Source organism: Rhamphochromis longiceps, linkage group LG13, assembly GCF_057381845.1.
Source record: "Rhamphochromis longiceps isolate RC_006_pf linkage group LG13, R_longiceps_female_GT1.1, whole genome shotgun sequence".
NCBI classification, from domain to species: domain Eukaryota; kingdom Metazoa; phylum Chordata; class Actinopteri; order Cichliformes; family Cichlidae; genus Rhamphochromis; species Rhamphochromis longiceps.
The window spans coordinates 10660293-10676274 of record NC_140569.1 but is presented as its reverse complement, the minus strand read 5'-3'; the positions used below and the strand labels follow the sequence as shown (position 1 = coordinate 10676274).

At 36.6% G+C, this 15982-nt stretch overlaps 2 protein-coding genes across 2 annotated transcripts; one reads left to right on the top strand and one right to left on the bottom strand.

Annotated features, from left to right (window-relative positions):
• Positions 1-3826: 3826 nt before the first annotated feature.
• cd74b (CD74 molecule, major histocompatibility complex, class II invariant chain b) lies at positions 3827-7551 on the top strand. Its single transcript, XM_085427968.1, has 8 exons — positions 3827-3953; positions 4085-4188; positions 5181-5350; positions 5647-5711; positions 5904-5934; positions 6166-6375; positions 6814-6864; positions 7110-7551. Exons 2-7 carry the CDS (start codon positions 4103-4105, stop codon positions 6855-6857), a joined length of 606 nt encoding a protein of 201 aa, XP_085284094.1. The 5' UTR covers positions 3827-3953; positions 4085-4102; the 3' UTR covers positions 6858-6864; positions 7110-7551.
• Positions 7552-8906: 1355 nt separating this feature from the next.
• LOC146655390 (SLC35A4 upstream open reading frame protein-like) lies at positions 8907-11536 on the bottom strand. Its single transcript, XM_085427969.1, has 3 exons — positions 11411-11536; positions 10202-10300; positions 8907-10034 (listed from the first exon to the last, which is right to left on the bottom strand). Exons 1-3 carry the CDS (start codon positions 11423-11425, stop codon positions 9837-9839), a joined length of 312 nt encoding a protein of 103 aa, XP_085284095.1. The 5' UTR covers positions 11426-11536; the 3' UTR covers positions 8907-9836.
• Between the last annotated feature and the right edge of the window lie 4446 nt (positions 11537-15982).

Genomic DNA, 15982 nt, shown 5'->3' with positions numbered 1-15982 from the left:
AATGGAGAACAATCTGCAAATTGTTTAGTATCTTGTCCAAGGATTTTTGCAATGAGGACTGGAGCAGTCAGGGATCAACGTACCTACCTTCAGCTTGCTCTACTTTCTGAGCTACAGTCTGTTTTGAATTATAGTGAAATTGTCACGGTTCTGGGTCATTTTGACCCAGCTTTTTCTGTTTCTTATGTTTTGGTGTTTTTCTGGATTATGATTTATGTTCTGATTATTTAGAGATACTGTTTTGATTATTGTTATTATTGCAAGTTTAGTTCAGTGTCAAGTCTGTCTCACTCTGTCTAGTCCGTGTCTTAGTAAAGTGTCTTGTTTCCTGTTTTACTTTGAATGTTCACGTTCATGTCTGATGTCAGTGTGTTCAGTTTTACTTCTCCCCTGTCTCGTTAGCCTAATTTCTCCCAGCGGTGTCTCCCTCCTGTTTCCCATTGCCTGATTACTCCTCTGTGTATATAAGCCCTGTGTTTTCCTTTGCTCTCTGTTGCGTCGTATTCTCAGATTGTGCCTGTGTGTTTCTGTTTCCAGTTGTTCATTGTCAGTTCATGCTTTGTTTCATCACCAGCAATAAAGCTGAGGGGTTTTTTGAGTTGCAATTCAGTGTCCGAGTCCTGCATTTGGATCCTCATCTCCGCCTGCCCGCACACAGAGCCCTGACAGAAATGCCTGTTAACTGAAAATTGAAATTTAAGCTATTGTTATATTATATTATATTATATTATATTATATATGTCTTAGGGTGATTTGCGTACATATACACATGTGGCACAATAACATGGTAACAGGGACACCGCGTGACCTGAGTGTAAATAACTTTTTGTGTTCCTCTATGCATTACACAGATCAGGAAAGCCCCAAGCAAGATGATACACATGAAACTATCTTCATCTTCTTCTTTTGGCTGCTCTCTTTAGTGGTTGCCACAGTAGTTGTCCTATTCCTAACATTATCCTCTGTCACATCAACCCTCCTTCATTCCACACATCTTCTATCTGGTTTTCCTACTTTTCTGCTGCCTTGCACCAGCATCTTCAACATCCTTTGCCCAGTATATTCACTATGTGTCCATTCAGCCTTGTCCCTTTACATTTGTCTCTAAAGCACTCAACTTATACTTTCCTTCTGATGTACTGATTTCTAATTGTCCATCCAACTCACTCCCAATGAAAACTTTATCAACTTCAACTGTGCCACCTCTGGCTCAGGGTTCTGTCTTTTTGTCAGTGCTATCATTTCTAAACCACATCTCACTACCTTGTCTCTTGCAGCTTCTTACAGATCATTCCTGAAAAAAAGTGCATCAAAAATTAAACAAGGAAAATTATATAAACAACTACAATACTACTGCTGTACTATTGTATATTACAGGAAATTCCCACTATATATGGTTACAGTATATATGCGTATGTAATTAGTCACAACACACAGCTGTGATACCAGAATGAGAGCATGTGTTACTATAACCACTGAAAAAAGTAGGAAGTGATTTGCTAGCAAACACTAACACAAAGTAAAAGATATGTTGTATATAAGTTATAATACGTACAGATGAGAAATGCATAAACACAACAAAATGTTTTTAGTAGTGAAGTATGTGAAGCATATGAAGCATAATGATAAAAGACCAATGTAAGGACATAAAGAGTGGTTAGAGTGACATTTCTGATCGGAGAACTGTGTCAAAGCAATCAAGAAAAACTGTTTTTAAAAAAAATCCCCAGTATCACTTCCTGTTGCTCTGTTCAGCCTCAGATTTTTATCAATTTCTCATTTACATTTTTCCTCTGGTACATTCTTCTTCTGGTATAGTAAAATCTATACTCTGTATTCGTCTGCTTCTTGTGTTTTGTTCCCTTTGTTGCTGAAAAGTACTCTATTCCTCTTCCTCTTCACTGGGCTGACTTCATTTCCTGATAAATGTCCATCTGACCAGGCTCCTCTAAGTTTACAAATTGTTGTTGTGGAACTAATGTTGGTATAGTTGGTCTGACTCAAATTTTGGATGGAAGTCTTCAATACAATATGTGAAAAGATTCAAAACTGTTTATTATGTTATGGACATGAGAAAGAGCATTTCTCATTCTTTGACATCACTTATAAATGTTTTCAGACATTTACAGCACTGAAAATATTGAATTTGTAAGCTTGAACCATCTCATTTTTATCATAGTTTCATTTTAATGGAGAGAAACAGAGTATTAACCAAGAATCCAGCAAAAGCTTCAGCTCCCTCCAAAGTCACCAGACAAAGGTGCTCCAATACAGTGCTCCAATACAGTGCTACAATATGTGTAATAATAAATATTGAACACGCTTACTGAAATTTATTTAACACTTCGTACAAAAGCCTTTGGTGGTGATGACAGGTTGAAGAGGCTTTTTTTCATTGTCTTCCTGAAACGGCCACCCTCGTTTCATTGTCATCAACCTGGTAGATGACACCAGTATTTTTATCAAGAATGTCTTGGTGCATTTTTCCATTCCTCCTTCCTTCAATCATAAAGTGTGCCAGTGTCGTATGCTGAAAAACAACCCACACCATGATGTTCCCACCACTGAAGCTGGTATAGTGTTTGTTGGGTGAAATCCAGTCTCCTTTTATCTCCAAACATGGTGTGTGTTATGGCACCCAAATACCCCCATGTACACCTCTTCATGGAAATGGGGTCTACATGGTGTAAATGTACATGGTATACATAAAAATCTACTGAAAATGATTTGATAGGGTTTCCCCCATTAAATATAGTATAGTGATTTTAAAGAGCGAAAGCAATGATACTACAGAAGCCTTTCCCTTTTCCTTACTCTTGAAAGAAGGTTATCTCCATCGCCCACATACTCAGAAAATCAGTTTCATTTTGTGTAATGTTTGTAATTTCAGAACCTCTTAGGCTACCAGAAGAATTAAAACACGAGCACAGAGACTCATTATTACAACTTCAACCAAACCACTCACAACTGTGATTTTGCAACCTCGTCTGATTTTAAGTTATCTGACTTGCAGTACTGTCCTGTCAAATCAGGTGTCCAATATACTTTCACTTCCTTTAGCCAGTTCAATTGGGTCTTTGTTTTATTACTCTGACGTCACAACAAATCTAAATCAAGAAATACCTCAATGATTTTACAATGCTGCATATGTCTAAATTGTAAGAAACTAAGCAGTGTCCACACTTCAGATGTCATTAATTGGTGGAAATTTACAACCAATATAAAGAGAGGAAAAAGGAAGTCTGTAAGCCGGATGTGTGGATATTTATTTGAAATATATATAAATATACCAATATTACTCTTTCCTTTTTTTTTTAGAAAAATCTCCCATGTTAAATATATGCTAATGATATATATTTAATATAATAACAGATTTTATAAATGAGTGTTAACTGGGGTCTGCTTTTTGAATGGTGAATGAAAAACTGTCTTTTTCAAGAGTTAAGTTCGATTCAAGGATGTAAAGACATTACAGGAGTGGGTTGGAAGCATAATTGTTCCTCAATCTATAGTTATTAGTAGAATTTTGTTAATATTAGATTTAAATTTAGAAATAAAGATAGAAATATTTTATTAAAGACATAATCGGTAGTACAGGTATTTTGAAAACACAGTATGTTGTTTGTGTTGTTAACAAAGTTAAATTATTTACAGATATTTAATAAAATTCAAAGATATACCCCATTTACTTCGCCATATAAAGAGCTCAATTGTTTTTCCAAGACTAAACGTCTGTATTCTCTGCTCCTAGTTACAGATGATGAACTATTACAAACAGCCAATCACAAATTCAGTTTGTGAAAAAAACGCCAACCAGAGTAGAGATTGGCAGTGCGGGATTCCCCTGCCTTCAGCTTTCAGTTCCTTCTGCCTTTCTTCAGTCATAAAGGTAAAATTTGGCTGAATTCGGTCACTAATACCGTGAATCACTTTACAGTCTGACCTAAGAGAAGGTAAACAACCCGTTTCCGTGTTCTTGTGTGTGTTTGTGTGTGTGTGTTTATGAAAGCATGTTATTATTCTTTCTGTTTTATTTTGTAATTAGTGGGTTTTTTTTAAAAAATATATGTATGTTTGCCCCCAGGTTTGTGTTTGCGTGAAGATGGCCGACCCCGAGACTCCAACCCAACCTCTAATTGGCGCTCCTAGCCACGAAACAACCGTCAATGTTGGAGCGCCAGGACAGAAGTAAGTGTTTAAGATGTTTTGTTTTGTTTTGTTTTATTTTGTGTGTGTGTGTGTGTGTGTGTGTGTGTGTGTGTGTGTGTGTGTGTGTGTGTGTGTGTGTGTGTGTGTGTGTGTGTCACTAATTGATTTACACACTGCAAAAAGAAAAGAATGAAACAAAAATAGATTCCAAAACTGCAATGTGAAGTGGATTTGTGGGTTATTATGCTAAGACTGCTACTGATATAGAAATTAATGTTATTTTAGAATTAAATAAAAATATAAATGAAATAGAGAGAGAAAATTTCTTTTTGTTTTTTGGGGGGTTTTTTGTTGTTGTTTTTTTCTCTCTATCTCTTTCTCCTTTTTTTCCCTTTTCCCCTCCTTTGTATATACTTATTTAGGTATATAAATATGTATGTATAGACATAGATATGTGATTGTTTATATAATGGTAATTATATTTTATGTATGTTTCACGCTAATAAGAAAACTAATAAAAAAATTAAAAATAAATATATATATATATATATGCAAATGAAATATATATGGTATTTGTTTAAAAACAAAACTGTATTTAATGATTTTAGGATATTTTTTTTCTAGAATCAGTAAATCAGAAGTCAAAAAACTTCTTGCTGAGCACACGTCAATAAAATTAAGGATTGTCCAAAACATGCCCTGGTGAAAACAGAGCTCATCTTAGATGTTCACTCGGGTGTCTGCTTGACAACAGCTGATGTCATTACTTAGTTACGTATACACATGAGCACCATGGACATAGTTCCTGTTATATCAATTTTTTTCCCCAGTTCTGAGCCAACAAAAAGTCTAAGTTACCAATCAGGTTCTTCATTCTTCATATTCTTTTATGTCCATAAACCTTTCTGCCTACCTACTCATCATCTTTCTCCCACTGAAGGTTTTCATCCTGAAGACCTTCTAGTGCCAAATAATATTCTTTTAATCCTACAAGCATTAATAAAGAAATATTGCTTTCTTTTTTTTTTCAGTGGCCGCTCTACCCGGGCTTATAAGGTGGCAGGATTGACCCTTCTGGCCTGTGTGCTGATTGTGGGCCAGGCGATGACCGCCTATTTCCTCCTCAGCCAGAAGAATGACATCAAATCTCTGGAGGATCAGAACAACAAACTTGAGTCACAGGTGTCACGAGTCAACTCTGGTGAGAATGCTATGCTGGGAACTAGCAGGATGCAGCAAAAAAAAGCTTTATTTAAAACAAACTGCTTAACCGCTAAACATTAAAAAAGATGAAAAAAAAGACAAAATGTCATGAAACTGCCCTGTTACCTGTAAAACAACTTAGACTGATAATGAATCAGTGCCTAGAATTTTATTGAAACCGAATTACAGCTCTCTGTTGTTGTACAATTTATTTTTAGTGCCACTCTCTTTTTTCTGTATTTTGCTTTTTGTTTTACCTCTGTCTCACATACACCTTTCTCTCCCTGTCCATAGCTCCTGCACCCATGAAGATGCATCTGCCCTCGAACTCCATGGTGATGTCGGACCTTGCGGACACGGTAAAAAAAAAAAAAAAGTCTGAAACTGGGCTTTTGATTTTCAAGTTAGTAAGTCTCAGTTCAAATCTAACCCTAAACCCTAATTTTGTCAATTTTTTTTAAAGTTAAATAAGTACAACTTTAGTGAATCCTGACACACTTCTAAAGTCCCGCATTTTTCTCATTTGTGGTTTTTAACTTATTGTGTTGCAGGACTCTTCAACTGGAACCCCAGATGATTCCTGTATGTCTTAAATATTTGTGTTCATATATTCTGTATATGTGTTAATTATCTTCTCATCTGTTTATGGCCTAGAGAATGCTTTTTTTTATTATTATTAACAAAAATGCTCTTTTTTCTGTCCTCATATGTGACCTCAAAGTTCAATAGTCAGAAAGATTAAACTGTTACAGTTTGTCTTTAACAAATTTATAAAATGTGGATCAACTCATCCCCTCTCCCCTGCTCTCACAGCCCCTCCTCCCACCAAGTGCCAGCTTGAGGCTTCTGGCGTGAAGCCTGTGCAGGTGCCAGGTTTCAAACCTGCCTGTGAAAAGGATGGCCTCTACAAGGCCCAGCAGTGCTTCGAGTCCGTTTGCTGGTGTGTGAACACAGCCACCGGGGAACAGATCAATGGAAGCCTGCGCCAAGGACGAGCCAATTGCAATCAGTCCGTCCGTGCTGGTGAGACAAGATAACAGATTTTGAGTATTAAGTTCAAATTAGAAAAAAAAAAATATTATTGAAAATGCCATGTTCAGTTTCATATCAGCATTTTATTGTTGCATTTATGGTTTATTTCATGTAGTTATTTAAATCTACAACCCACACGTCAGAGATTTCAGTGAACTTTTTTGCTGACTATTTGTAGAGTTGTGCACGATTAATGAATTTGTGTATTAGGTTTTAGCATGATATTGAATATACTTTCAGAGAACTCAGGATTTTTGTTTTAAAAATATTGATCTTTCATAAGAGGATTGCAATGTAATTCCGATATGCATATACAAATCTTGATTCATCTGGAGAAATCTAAAACCTTTAAATGATTCAATTATTGATTACATTCAGGATCTGATTTAAGCTACAGTGTCACTTACAGTCCAACATCTGTCTTTCCAGGCACCATGATAAGAATGATGAGTCTTCCCAGTGAGGACAATTAAAACTGTGGTGAGTAAACAATCATATTCTTCTGTCTTGCTTTATATGATCGCTATAAGCTACAGTTTCTACAATTAAAAAGTGCATTTCACTATCGTAGGGTATTTCCCTACAGTGTAATGTGCCTTAGTGCTATATAAATAAAATTAAATTGAACTAATAATTTTGGAAAAGTACAATTGTCTTGAATAGCGAATTTAAAACCATTAATCATTTATTAATCATGCTTTTTGTTGTTGTTGTTGTTGTTTTAGGCAACAGAAGCCGCTTCAGTCTTTTCCAGAAACCAGTTTCGGCTCATCTCCTAGTATCGTGTTACAACTTTGCCGAATTAATCACCACAGCTGCACTTAATAAGCTAATGGGGTTTTATATATCGCTGATAAATTACCAGTAACCAATTACCTGCTTGCTATCGTTCCTATTTTATTGCAACCAATATTCTACTGACAGCAGAGCCTTTTGACCGTGATTGGAGATTTTTAATGGCTATTAAAGATGAATAATTATCAAATAGTGTTTAGTGTGCAGCCTTAAAATGCTTTATTTTAATGTTGATGATTGGACAAGAATGTGGTTTTTGTGTTGGGAGGCACACATAAATAAAGAGGAAAAAATAAGAGAAGCTAAGCCAAAGTACTTTAAAAAATACTTTTAAGAATGGATTTCTGACTAAATGTAAATGCAGTCCTCCCTGACATCAAAGGCTTGGTCTTTTAATTTTGTCATGTTTGGCTTAAGGTAAAATATAATAGTAATAATAAAGCTGTTATTACAAGTTCTGAAGGATCATTTGGACACAATCGGGATACATGAGTAGATTTATTTGAACAACCCAAATAAAACCTGTTAAAAACAGTTCTGATGGTTTTCTTTTATGATACCAGCACAGTGGGAATTATAAACAGTTCTGTTTTTGATGTGTAGGAGCATAAACACACAAAAACCAAAACTGCTAAAACAAAGCTCTGTCAAGTTGAATCAATATCCCACAAACATTATTACTTAAAAACATGCAAAGATAGGACAAAAAAAGAGACACTAAAACATACAATATGGAGACAGTAACACAATGACTGTCAATAGGCACATGTTGTTTCTGGATTCCAGTCACCAAACATACAGTACACACGTTTGCCTGAAAACTAACAAGCTGATCACAAGCTGAAACGTCTTTCTCCTTTATGGCTTGTTTATCTAATTTCTGTCAGAGATCTAATTACGCAATGGTGTGAAATGTTCATTTCGATGTTGCCACCATGTTAAAAACATCACAGTGCAGTTTTACAGTGCTTTCCATAGACATGAATACATTTTTAATATTACACTAAAGCTGCAAAAACAACAATATATTTTGTAGAATCACTGAATACTGTAGTGTTTACTGATTTATCTTTGAAAAAGCGGATTGTCCACATTTTTGTATGTGGATAGTGAAATATCCGCTGTGCAAAATGAAAATTCACACTGAAATGTATGCTGGTTTTGCCAAGTGGCACCACTATTTTGTACAACTTTACACGCTGGATTATTAGAGATGTGTCTCCTGCAGCAGAAGCAGCATAGTCTATGGATAAAACACTCAGTTTTACAGCTTAAACCTCTAATACTAAAAAAGTACAACTCATAGGTGCATGATGCAATCAGCACATTCTAAGAAAGTAAAACTTTTCACTTTTCATTCTACAGATTTCAATAAATGACTCCAAAAAAAAAAACCATACTAATTACTAACAGCTTTAGATTAAAAGAGCATAATCGATACATGTGCAAACGATCAGTTTCCAGCATATAAAAAACAGGCAGCCAACTCTTACAAGGCTTTTGAGATGATACTGTCAACTCCAGACCATAGTAGGCACTCTTAATGTATACTTTACATGAAATGCTTTAACACACATTCCCCAGTTTTTCTAAAAGTCCAAAGAGCAAATTAAATCTTAATAAAGAAAAAGAATTGCTTTGGCATTTGGCTGTTTTCTTGCTCTTAGAATTGTTTCAGCATTGTGAGGACACAGGAAAAAGCAACATAATTTCTGGCAAATTGAGTGTTTTTCTGAGTCAATCATGGAACAACTTGTCAAAAAAAAAAAAAAAAAAAGGAAAGAAAGAGACAGGTCTCTGAAAAGTGTTAACTTATAGAGATTAGGAAATATAATCCAGAAGGAAAGGGGAAGGGTTCTGTACCTGTAGATTGACATTACTCCGCATTACAGACACTGCTCTGATAACTGTAAACAATGTGAAAACTAACAAAAACCAAAAGATTTGACAGGTTTTGCAGAGAAGAACTGTGTGATGTAAAGTGAGGCAATTTTACACCCTGAGCAACAAGGAAAAAGTGTCATTAGTTAAGGCTGCTATTATTGATTTCTGACCACTAGAGGGCAGAAGATACCAAAACACACAGAATTCAAGTCCTGTTTGAATTTTCATCAAAATGCAACGCGTTTTCTTACAATAAGCTTATGCTAGAGAGGTCAACCGAACCAGAGTTTACAGCTACATATTTGTTGGTCTTTCAATTAAGTTTTAGAAAGCATGTGCTGTAATGAAAGACAAGGTTGGTTTCAGAAGTCAATCATAGCAGCTGTAAGGATTTACAATAGCAGTTTGTCTAAATTTCAACCACTGACATTTTTCTGCATTCATATTAATGAATGCATGAATTAATGAGCTGTCTTCTGCAAGGGGGTCAACTAAATTAAAAAAAAAAATATATATATATATATATATAAATAAATAAAAGGAAAAGAATAGCTGTTTTTTTCACTCTATACCAAATTCAATAGTGTAATTATAAATTTTTTATATATATTATTTGAATATATTTAAAGTAAAAAAATACCACATTAAATTCTGATAAGTTTTAAGCTTTTTCTATATGTTTCTGATCCCATGTGGAGCTGTACTGGCACACTCTTTCTGTAGATGTCTGACGCTCGCTTTGCTCCGTTGTTTGGCTCCAATTTTCCTCCTCCTTACTTGTGTCCTCCTTTCAGGTTGCGTATGTAGTCTTTAATGGTGTTTTCGATGTTGGGAACAGCATAATTTTGAGCTGCATACATCCCTGTACACGTGCCTATGGCAACGCCTAGCAGCGCTGATGAGCGAAGTCTAGCAACAACGTACCCAGCAAGAAAACCCTTCAAGAAAGGAGAAGCCAGCAGACTGCCCCCCTAGAGAGAGGAAGAGAAATGAGACCCGGTCTGGTGTTTTGATATATACCTCGACCTATAATTTTATAACTTAACTCTCAACAAAATTCAAGGCAAAGTAAACTATGCTCTCTCTCCATATATACTAATACTACTAATAATAATAATATTTGATTTGTGAGCCTTACTGGAGGAACTCCAGCCTGTATCTCATCTTCTACCCGTTTCTGAATGTCCTCCAACTGGTCTTTTAACTCCACGAGATCCTTGAGTTGACCCAGTGGACTCTACAAAAACATGTAGGCACAGAGACAAGCAAACAGGTTAGTGGAGGCAACCAGAGTTTTCTAAAACATGGAGTGTATCTAAAAATAAAACATTTGAACTTCCTGTATTATGACCAAGCACAGCAAACGCTCTGACAATGAACTTGAAAATCCACTGAAAATATATGTTCTAAAATCATTTGGGCATATGATGGATTTTCTTTCAGAGACTCTGTTGTCTGAGTTTTAGTTTCAGTTTTGTTTTACCTTAACAGGTGACTGCAGATTATCCATTTCCAATAAGAGAAAGTACACCATATAAACTAAAAAGAAAACACATACTAAGATGGTTTTTGCTAATACTTGCAATCGTGAACAGGCAATTTCCACATTTGGAACTAAATATTAAATTGGTTTTATCTTATTACCCCTTATTAGTTAAGTTGCCTTTAGGCTTATATTTCCTCGTGTTTCCCCGAGCTCTGTGTAAAAACACACTGCATTCCACAAACCAGGTAAAACGGGTAACTTATACAACAGTGACCCTATGCCGATGGTAGTAAAATAAACAAAAAGCATAGAGAACATGTTGGAACAGATACTTGTCTCTTAAAACCATTCCCATATATCCGTTGCCCTAAGCAGGCATGACACCTTTTAGAGAACAGTAACATTATTTTCGACAGGTTACTAAGCTAACTGTTTTCTTTTAGCTTATTTAATAGTAGAAATATTTCATTTTAAGCGCTGTGGGTCGTGTTTTCGTTGTTTGCTAACTGACAGTCTCAAGGTGAACAGACCTTCCAAATCTAGTCCTTCCCGTCAACGTTATTTTAGCAGCTAGCAAAACGTTTACTGTTATGAAATTAACAGTCTCTTTATTTTCAGCTTATTGACAGTGCTATGGATTTGGTTGAATACACAACAAATGTATTTCCTGTTTGCTAATTTCATTCGGTTAAACGGAAAGTAAGCTAACGGTTTAGCTAGTTACCTCTAGGACGCTACACTTGTTTTACGTAGTGACACCCCAAGCTGAAGCTGACAGCTAATGCTGAGTGACAGCTCAAGTTAAAATGAACGCCTATCCACTATTCAAAGTTGGCTTAACATTAAAACTTGGAGACACACCTTGTCATTAGCCATCTTTCCAGTCCGTTGATGCACCTCTTCTTCTTGTTCTCGTAGATTTGCTTAAAAATGACGTCTACTGCCCTCCACTGGTGTATTCACAGACCACTCTTCTTCTTCTTCTTTCGGCTACTCCCTTTAGGAGGCAGAAGATCCTCCTTTCAGATCATCTGTTTCAATGATCTCACCCTATCAAACCAGCTTTCTCCTTTACTGCATCTATTAGTCTAACCTGTGGTTTTCATTTTTTTACTCCTGCCTGGCAGCTCCATATTCAGCTCCAATGCTCCTGGCTTTGGTTCCCATCCACCTGGTCTCCTGCAGGCACAACACATTCTCATTCCTTGTCTTCATCAGTCAGGCAGGTCTTTCTTTACCAGTGTCATGCCAAAAAGGGGATTGCTGATGTTTATTTGTGGGGTTTTTTTTTTATGTCTAATATATTTATTTATATTGATAAATAGGCTGTAGTCAACAGGATTTATGTCAAGGATATATATGATGTAAAGAAATGGCATGTTTTGCAATGACTCTACCTATTGTACTTAATGCTTTCACATTTTCCTCTATCACACCAAACCTGTTGCACATCACAATATCATAAATCTTCTCTGTGGTCTTCCTCTTTTCCTTCTGCCTGACACCTCCATATTCAACACCCTTTATTCAATATATCCACTATATCTCCTCTGCACATGTCCAACCCATCTCATTGTTTCCCCTCTAACTTGATCTCCAAAGCCCTCGACCTGAGCTGTCCCTCTGACAGAATTATTTCTAATCCTGTCCACTCTGGTCACTGCCAAAGAAAGTCTGAGCATCTATGACCGTGCCACCTCCAGCTCAACCTTCTGTTTTTTGTTAGTGCCACTGTCTCCAAAACATGCTACATAGCAGGTCCTACTACCATGTTGCAAATATTTCTTTTCACTCTTGCTGCTATCCTTTTCTCACCAATCACTCCTGACACTCCACCCACTTCACCCTGTCTGCACTCTCTTCTTCACCTCTGTTCTGCACTGCCTGTTTCTTTGGATAGTTGACCTCAGGTATTTAACAGAGGTGTGGACTCGAGTCACATGACTTGGACTCGAGTCAGACTCGAGTCATTAATTTTATGACTTTAGACTTGACTTGAAAAAATGTTCTAAGACTTGTGACTTGACTTGGACTTTTACACCAATGACTTGGGACTTGAATTGGACTTGAACCGGTTTACTTGAAAAGACTTGATATTTTACCCCAAATATAAAATTTAACATGCATATTATATAGAGATTGAAAATGTGACGTCATTCACGGGTAGAACCGCAAAGGATTCTGGGAACTCGTGGCAAGCGGTACTAGCGCACGCAGGCTTTCAATTGAAATCAGTTACACAGCGATAAAAAGAAACACAAAAATGTCAAGAAGCTGTTGTATTATTAACTGCAATAGCCGGTCGCATGACGGGAAGCCGACGGGTAAAGAGATCGGTTGTTATCGGATTACGACGTTGAAGAGAAATTGTTCGAGCCATGTTTCCGAAGTAACAAAGACGCGACGGATGGCCTGGATTGCAGCCATTCAAAGACCAAATATAACGTCCCAGAACACTCCAGCTCACAGGTTAGTCTGCTCCAAGCATTTACACGAAGGTCAGTGTTTTTTAGTAGTTAATACGTCATTTTCATAACATAATTAGTGATATAGGTTACAAGCAAGTCTGGCGCTGAACAGAAATTGTCGCGCTATGCTCCTTTGTTTATTGTGCATAAATAGTGAATTGTCCTGACACAATATTGCGTTTCGCTTCTGTTATTATGGTACATTGACAAAAACATATACTTTTATTCACAGGATAAAACAGGTTTTTTGTATCACTAATTGCCCAGTACGATTACAGCATACAGTATTGTTGTCACTGCTACATTTCTGTGATGCTACCAGAAATTATTTCCACTGCTAATTAATTACCGTTGAGCTCAAAGGTCCTATTAATAAACGGTTAAGGAATGTGTATTTATGACGACAATTTGTGAGACTGGTAAACTTATGATACGTACGATGGTCTTTACTTTCTACACGGTGCATTTCAAGGTCCTGTACCCATCCGTCGGTAAACTGTACCTGGGCTTGTTGCAGTGACCTGAAGTTACTAAACTTCATGAGTGTATGCACTCACTCCAAGAGCCGTATGATTATAAATATGCATATAAATATGCTACGATGAGATAGCTGACTTCATCTAACTAGCAAATGTTGTCCAGGCTACGTTGGTGATACAGTTTTTTTTAATGTGTATGATATTTTTGTCATGCGATTTTAAAGCTGGTCCTACAACCGCATCCAAGAATGACATGCAGCTTATCTCAGAACTGTCGGTGAAAATTATTCTAGGAGCTAGGTTTAATTGAGCTGCATTTTAAAGAGGTGCAATTTCACAATTTGTGTATATTTTCTAAGTTCACTATTTTGTATGTGTTGAGAAAAACACAGATTTAAAAATTACATGGTCTAATATTTACATTTAGCATAACTGCAACATTATTTTTTCGTTTTTTTTTTTTTTAAAGACTCGAAAGGACTTGAAATTCAAAGTTTCAGACTTGTGACTTGACTCGGACTTTTACACCAGTGACTTGAGACTCGACTCTGACTTGCCTGACATTACTTGAGACTTGGCTTGAGACTTGAGGATAAAGACTTGAGACTTACTTGAGACTTGCAAAACAATGACTTGGTCCCACCTCTGGTATTTAAACATGCAGAACAGTTTGTACCCACCTCAAATGCCCCTGTCCTTAGTCTGTCTTCCACATTATAGTGAATTCACTCAAATATCTTTATTGAATTGTTATGTTATATATATATTTTTTATTTGTGCTGCCGTCTTGGGCAGATCTCTTTTGACAAAGAAGTTTTTAATTTCAATGAAACTTTTTTACCTGGATAAAAAAAAAGCATTTATAACAGTCACTTTGACAGAACATGACTGCAACTTCTACCTTTTGACAGGAATGTTATTTCTGGCTCAAGATGACTTGATATCACCCGTGAAAGATATGTTTGAGATTTCTTGGGCAGATCATAGGCTAATAAGTCAATTACAGCAGTTTAAATACTGGCAATCATTTTTTGGGCAAATACCAGAACCCACTTTCTTCAGAATTTGTGACAGCCTGATAAGTTTCATTAAGGTGAAATACGAATAAAGGAAGCAATTAATTACCCTGCTATTTCTGATCATGCAAAAAAAAAAAAAAAATAATAATGATATGCTATGTTTGAACACTGTGATAATTGGGGAGACTTCAAAAACAATTTAACCAAAACATAACTCACATGGTCACAATGGGCTCATTACTTTAATTGTCCTCTTTCATCTCTCACTCTGAAACCTCTTTAATTCCAAGTTCCAGTTTGGCTTTTGCAATGCAGAGCAGTCCCCCCCCCACCACCACACACACATTATGATGCTGAAATACTAATATAATATACTGATATAATAATATAATAGAACAGATCCAAATTATGGGAAAAATGAAAGTGAAAAGAAAATGAACAAGAGTTCAGATAAATAATTAGCTAGGCAAAGGGATAGAGGATCAGAGAAACAGAAACAGAGATGCTCATTATCTCTCATTTGTAATCATCAGTGCATCCCACAGAAGCAGGGAATAAACATTGTAGGGATAGTGCAAGATAAGTATTTTCCCATAGATGTATAACATTGAAGTCCAAGTCATTACATCAAGTGAATCGGATTTAAACCCTTGTGTGATTTATTTTTTTCTTGCTGAGAGCATGACTCCCCACAAGTGTGTCTTTCCAGAGACTGTGGAAGTGAGAGTGAATGGCAGAGCCCCGAGTCACAGGAGGTGAGAAAGAGATTGAGAAAGATGGCAAGAGAAAGCATTTAAGACCTACTAGAGAACTTGAGTTATTCCCATCTGATGTAGAGGCAAAAGGAGACAAAAAGGGCGAAACTGCAAAATGAAACTATTCATTTAAAAAGATTAATCTTGCCAAAACATAAATTTCTACTTTTTAGACGCTACTGGCTGGCTCCTTTTTGTTTCTCCGAAGGGGCTTATAGGTATTTAATCCTCATGCTCAGGCAGGACAGAGAGTCCATTAACTTTTCCTTGTTTTGGGTTATTGCAGGACCAACCTGATATGGACCACAGTATTTAATGGTCAGTTCAAGCTGGACATAACACAGTCTGCATAGTTTTGCATGAGATGAAAGACTGGCCTCGCAATCCCCTGGACTGCAGGTGTTTAAGACTTGGAAGGAGCGATGGAGGTAAGGCGTCTGTGATCTTCAGTGCTGTTGATGGTTCAGGGGGCGTATTGATTTTGGCTGAGGCATGTTTGGCTGACTAATCTTTGGACGCCTCTGTACTGGAAAGGTCACGGAAGCTTAGGGTGCAATCATTACAGAGATGAGCTTCAGGGAAATGTGTATTCATATACTGTACCACGAATATCAGGGACAGATCGTAGATTTATGTTTGAGTTATCATTTTTAGTTTAGGTAGTCATTGTAATGTCATGAGATGCAGCTCGCCCAAAATAACCTTTGAAACA

Excerpts from the sequence above, each read along its gene's own strand:
- cd74b (XM_085427968.1), top strand. The coding sequence starts at position 4,103 with ATGGCCGACCCCGAGACTCCAACCCAACCTCTAATTGGCGCTCCTAGC. Across the intron at positions 5,712-5,903 it reads TGTCGGACCTTGCGGACACG|GACTCTTCAACTGGAACCCC; the intron begins GTAAAAAAAAAA and ends ATTGTGTTGCAG. Across the intron at positions 5,935-6,165 it reads TGGAACCCCAGATGATTCCT|CCCCTCCTCCCACCAAGTGC; the intron begins GTATGTCTTAAA and ends CTGCTCTCACAG.
- LOC146655390 (XM_085427969.1), bottom strand. Across the intron at positions 10,035-10,201 it reads TACAGGCTGGAGTTCCTCCA|GGGGGCAGTCTGCTGGCTTC; the intron begins GTAAGGCTCACA and ends TCCTCTCTCTAG.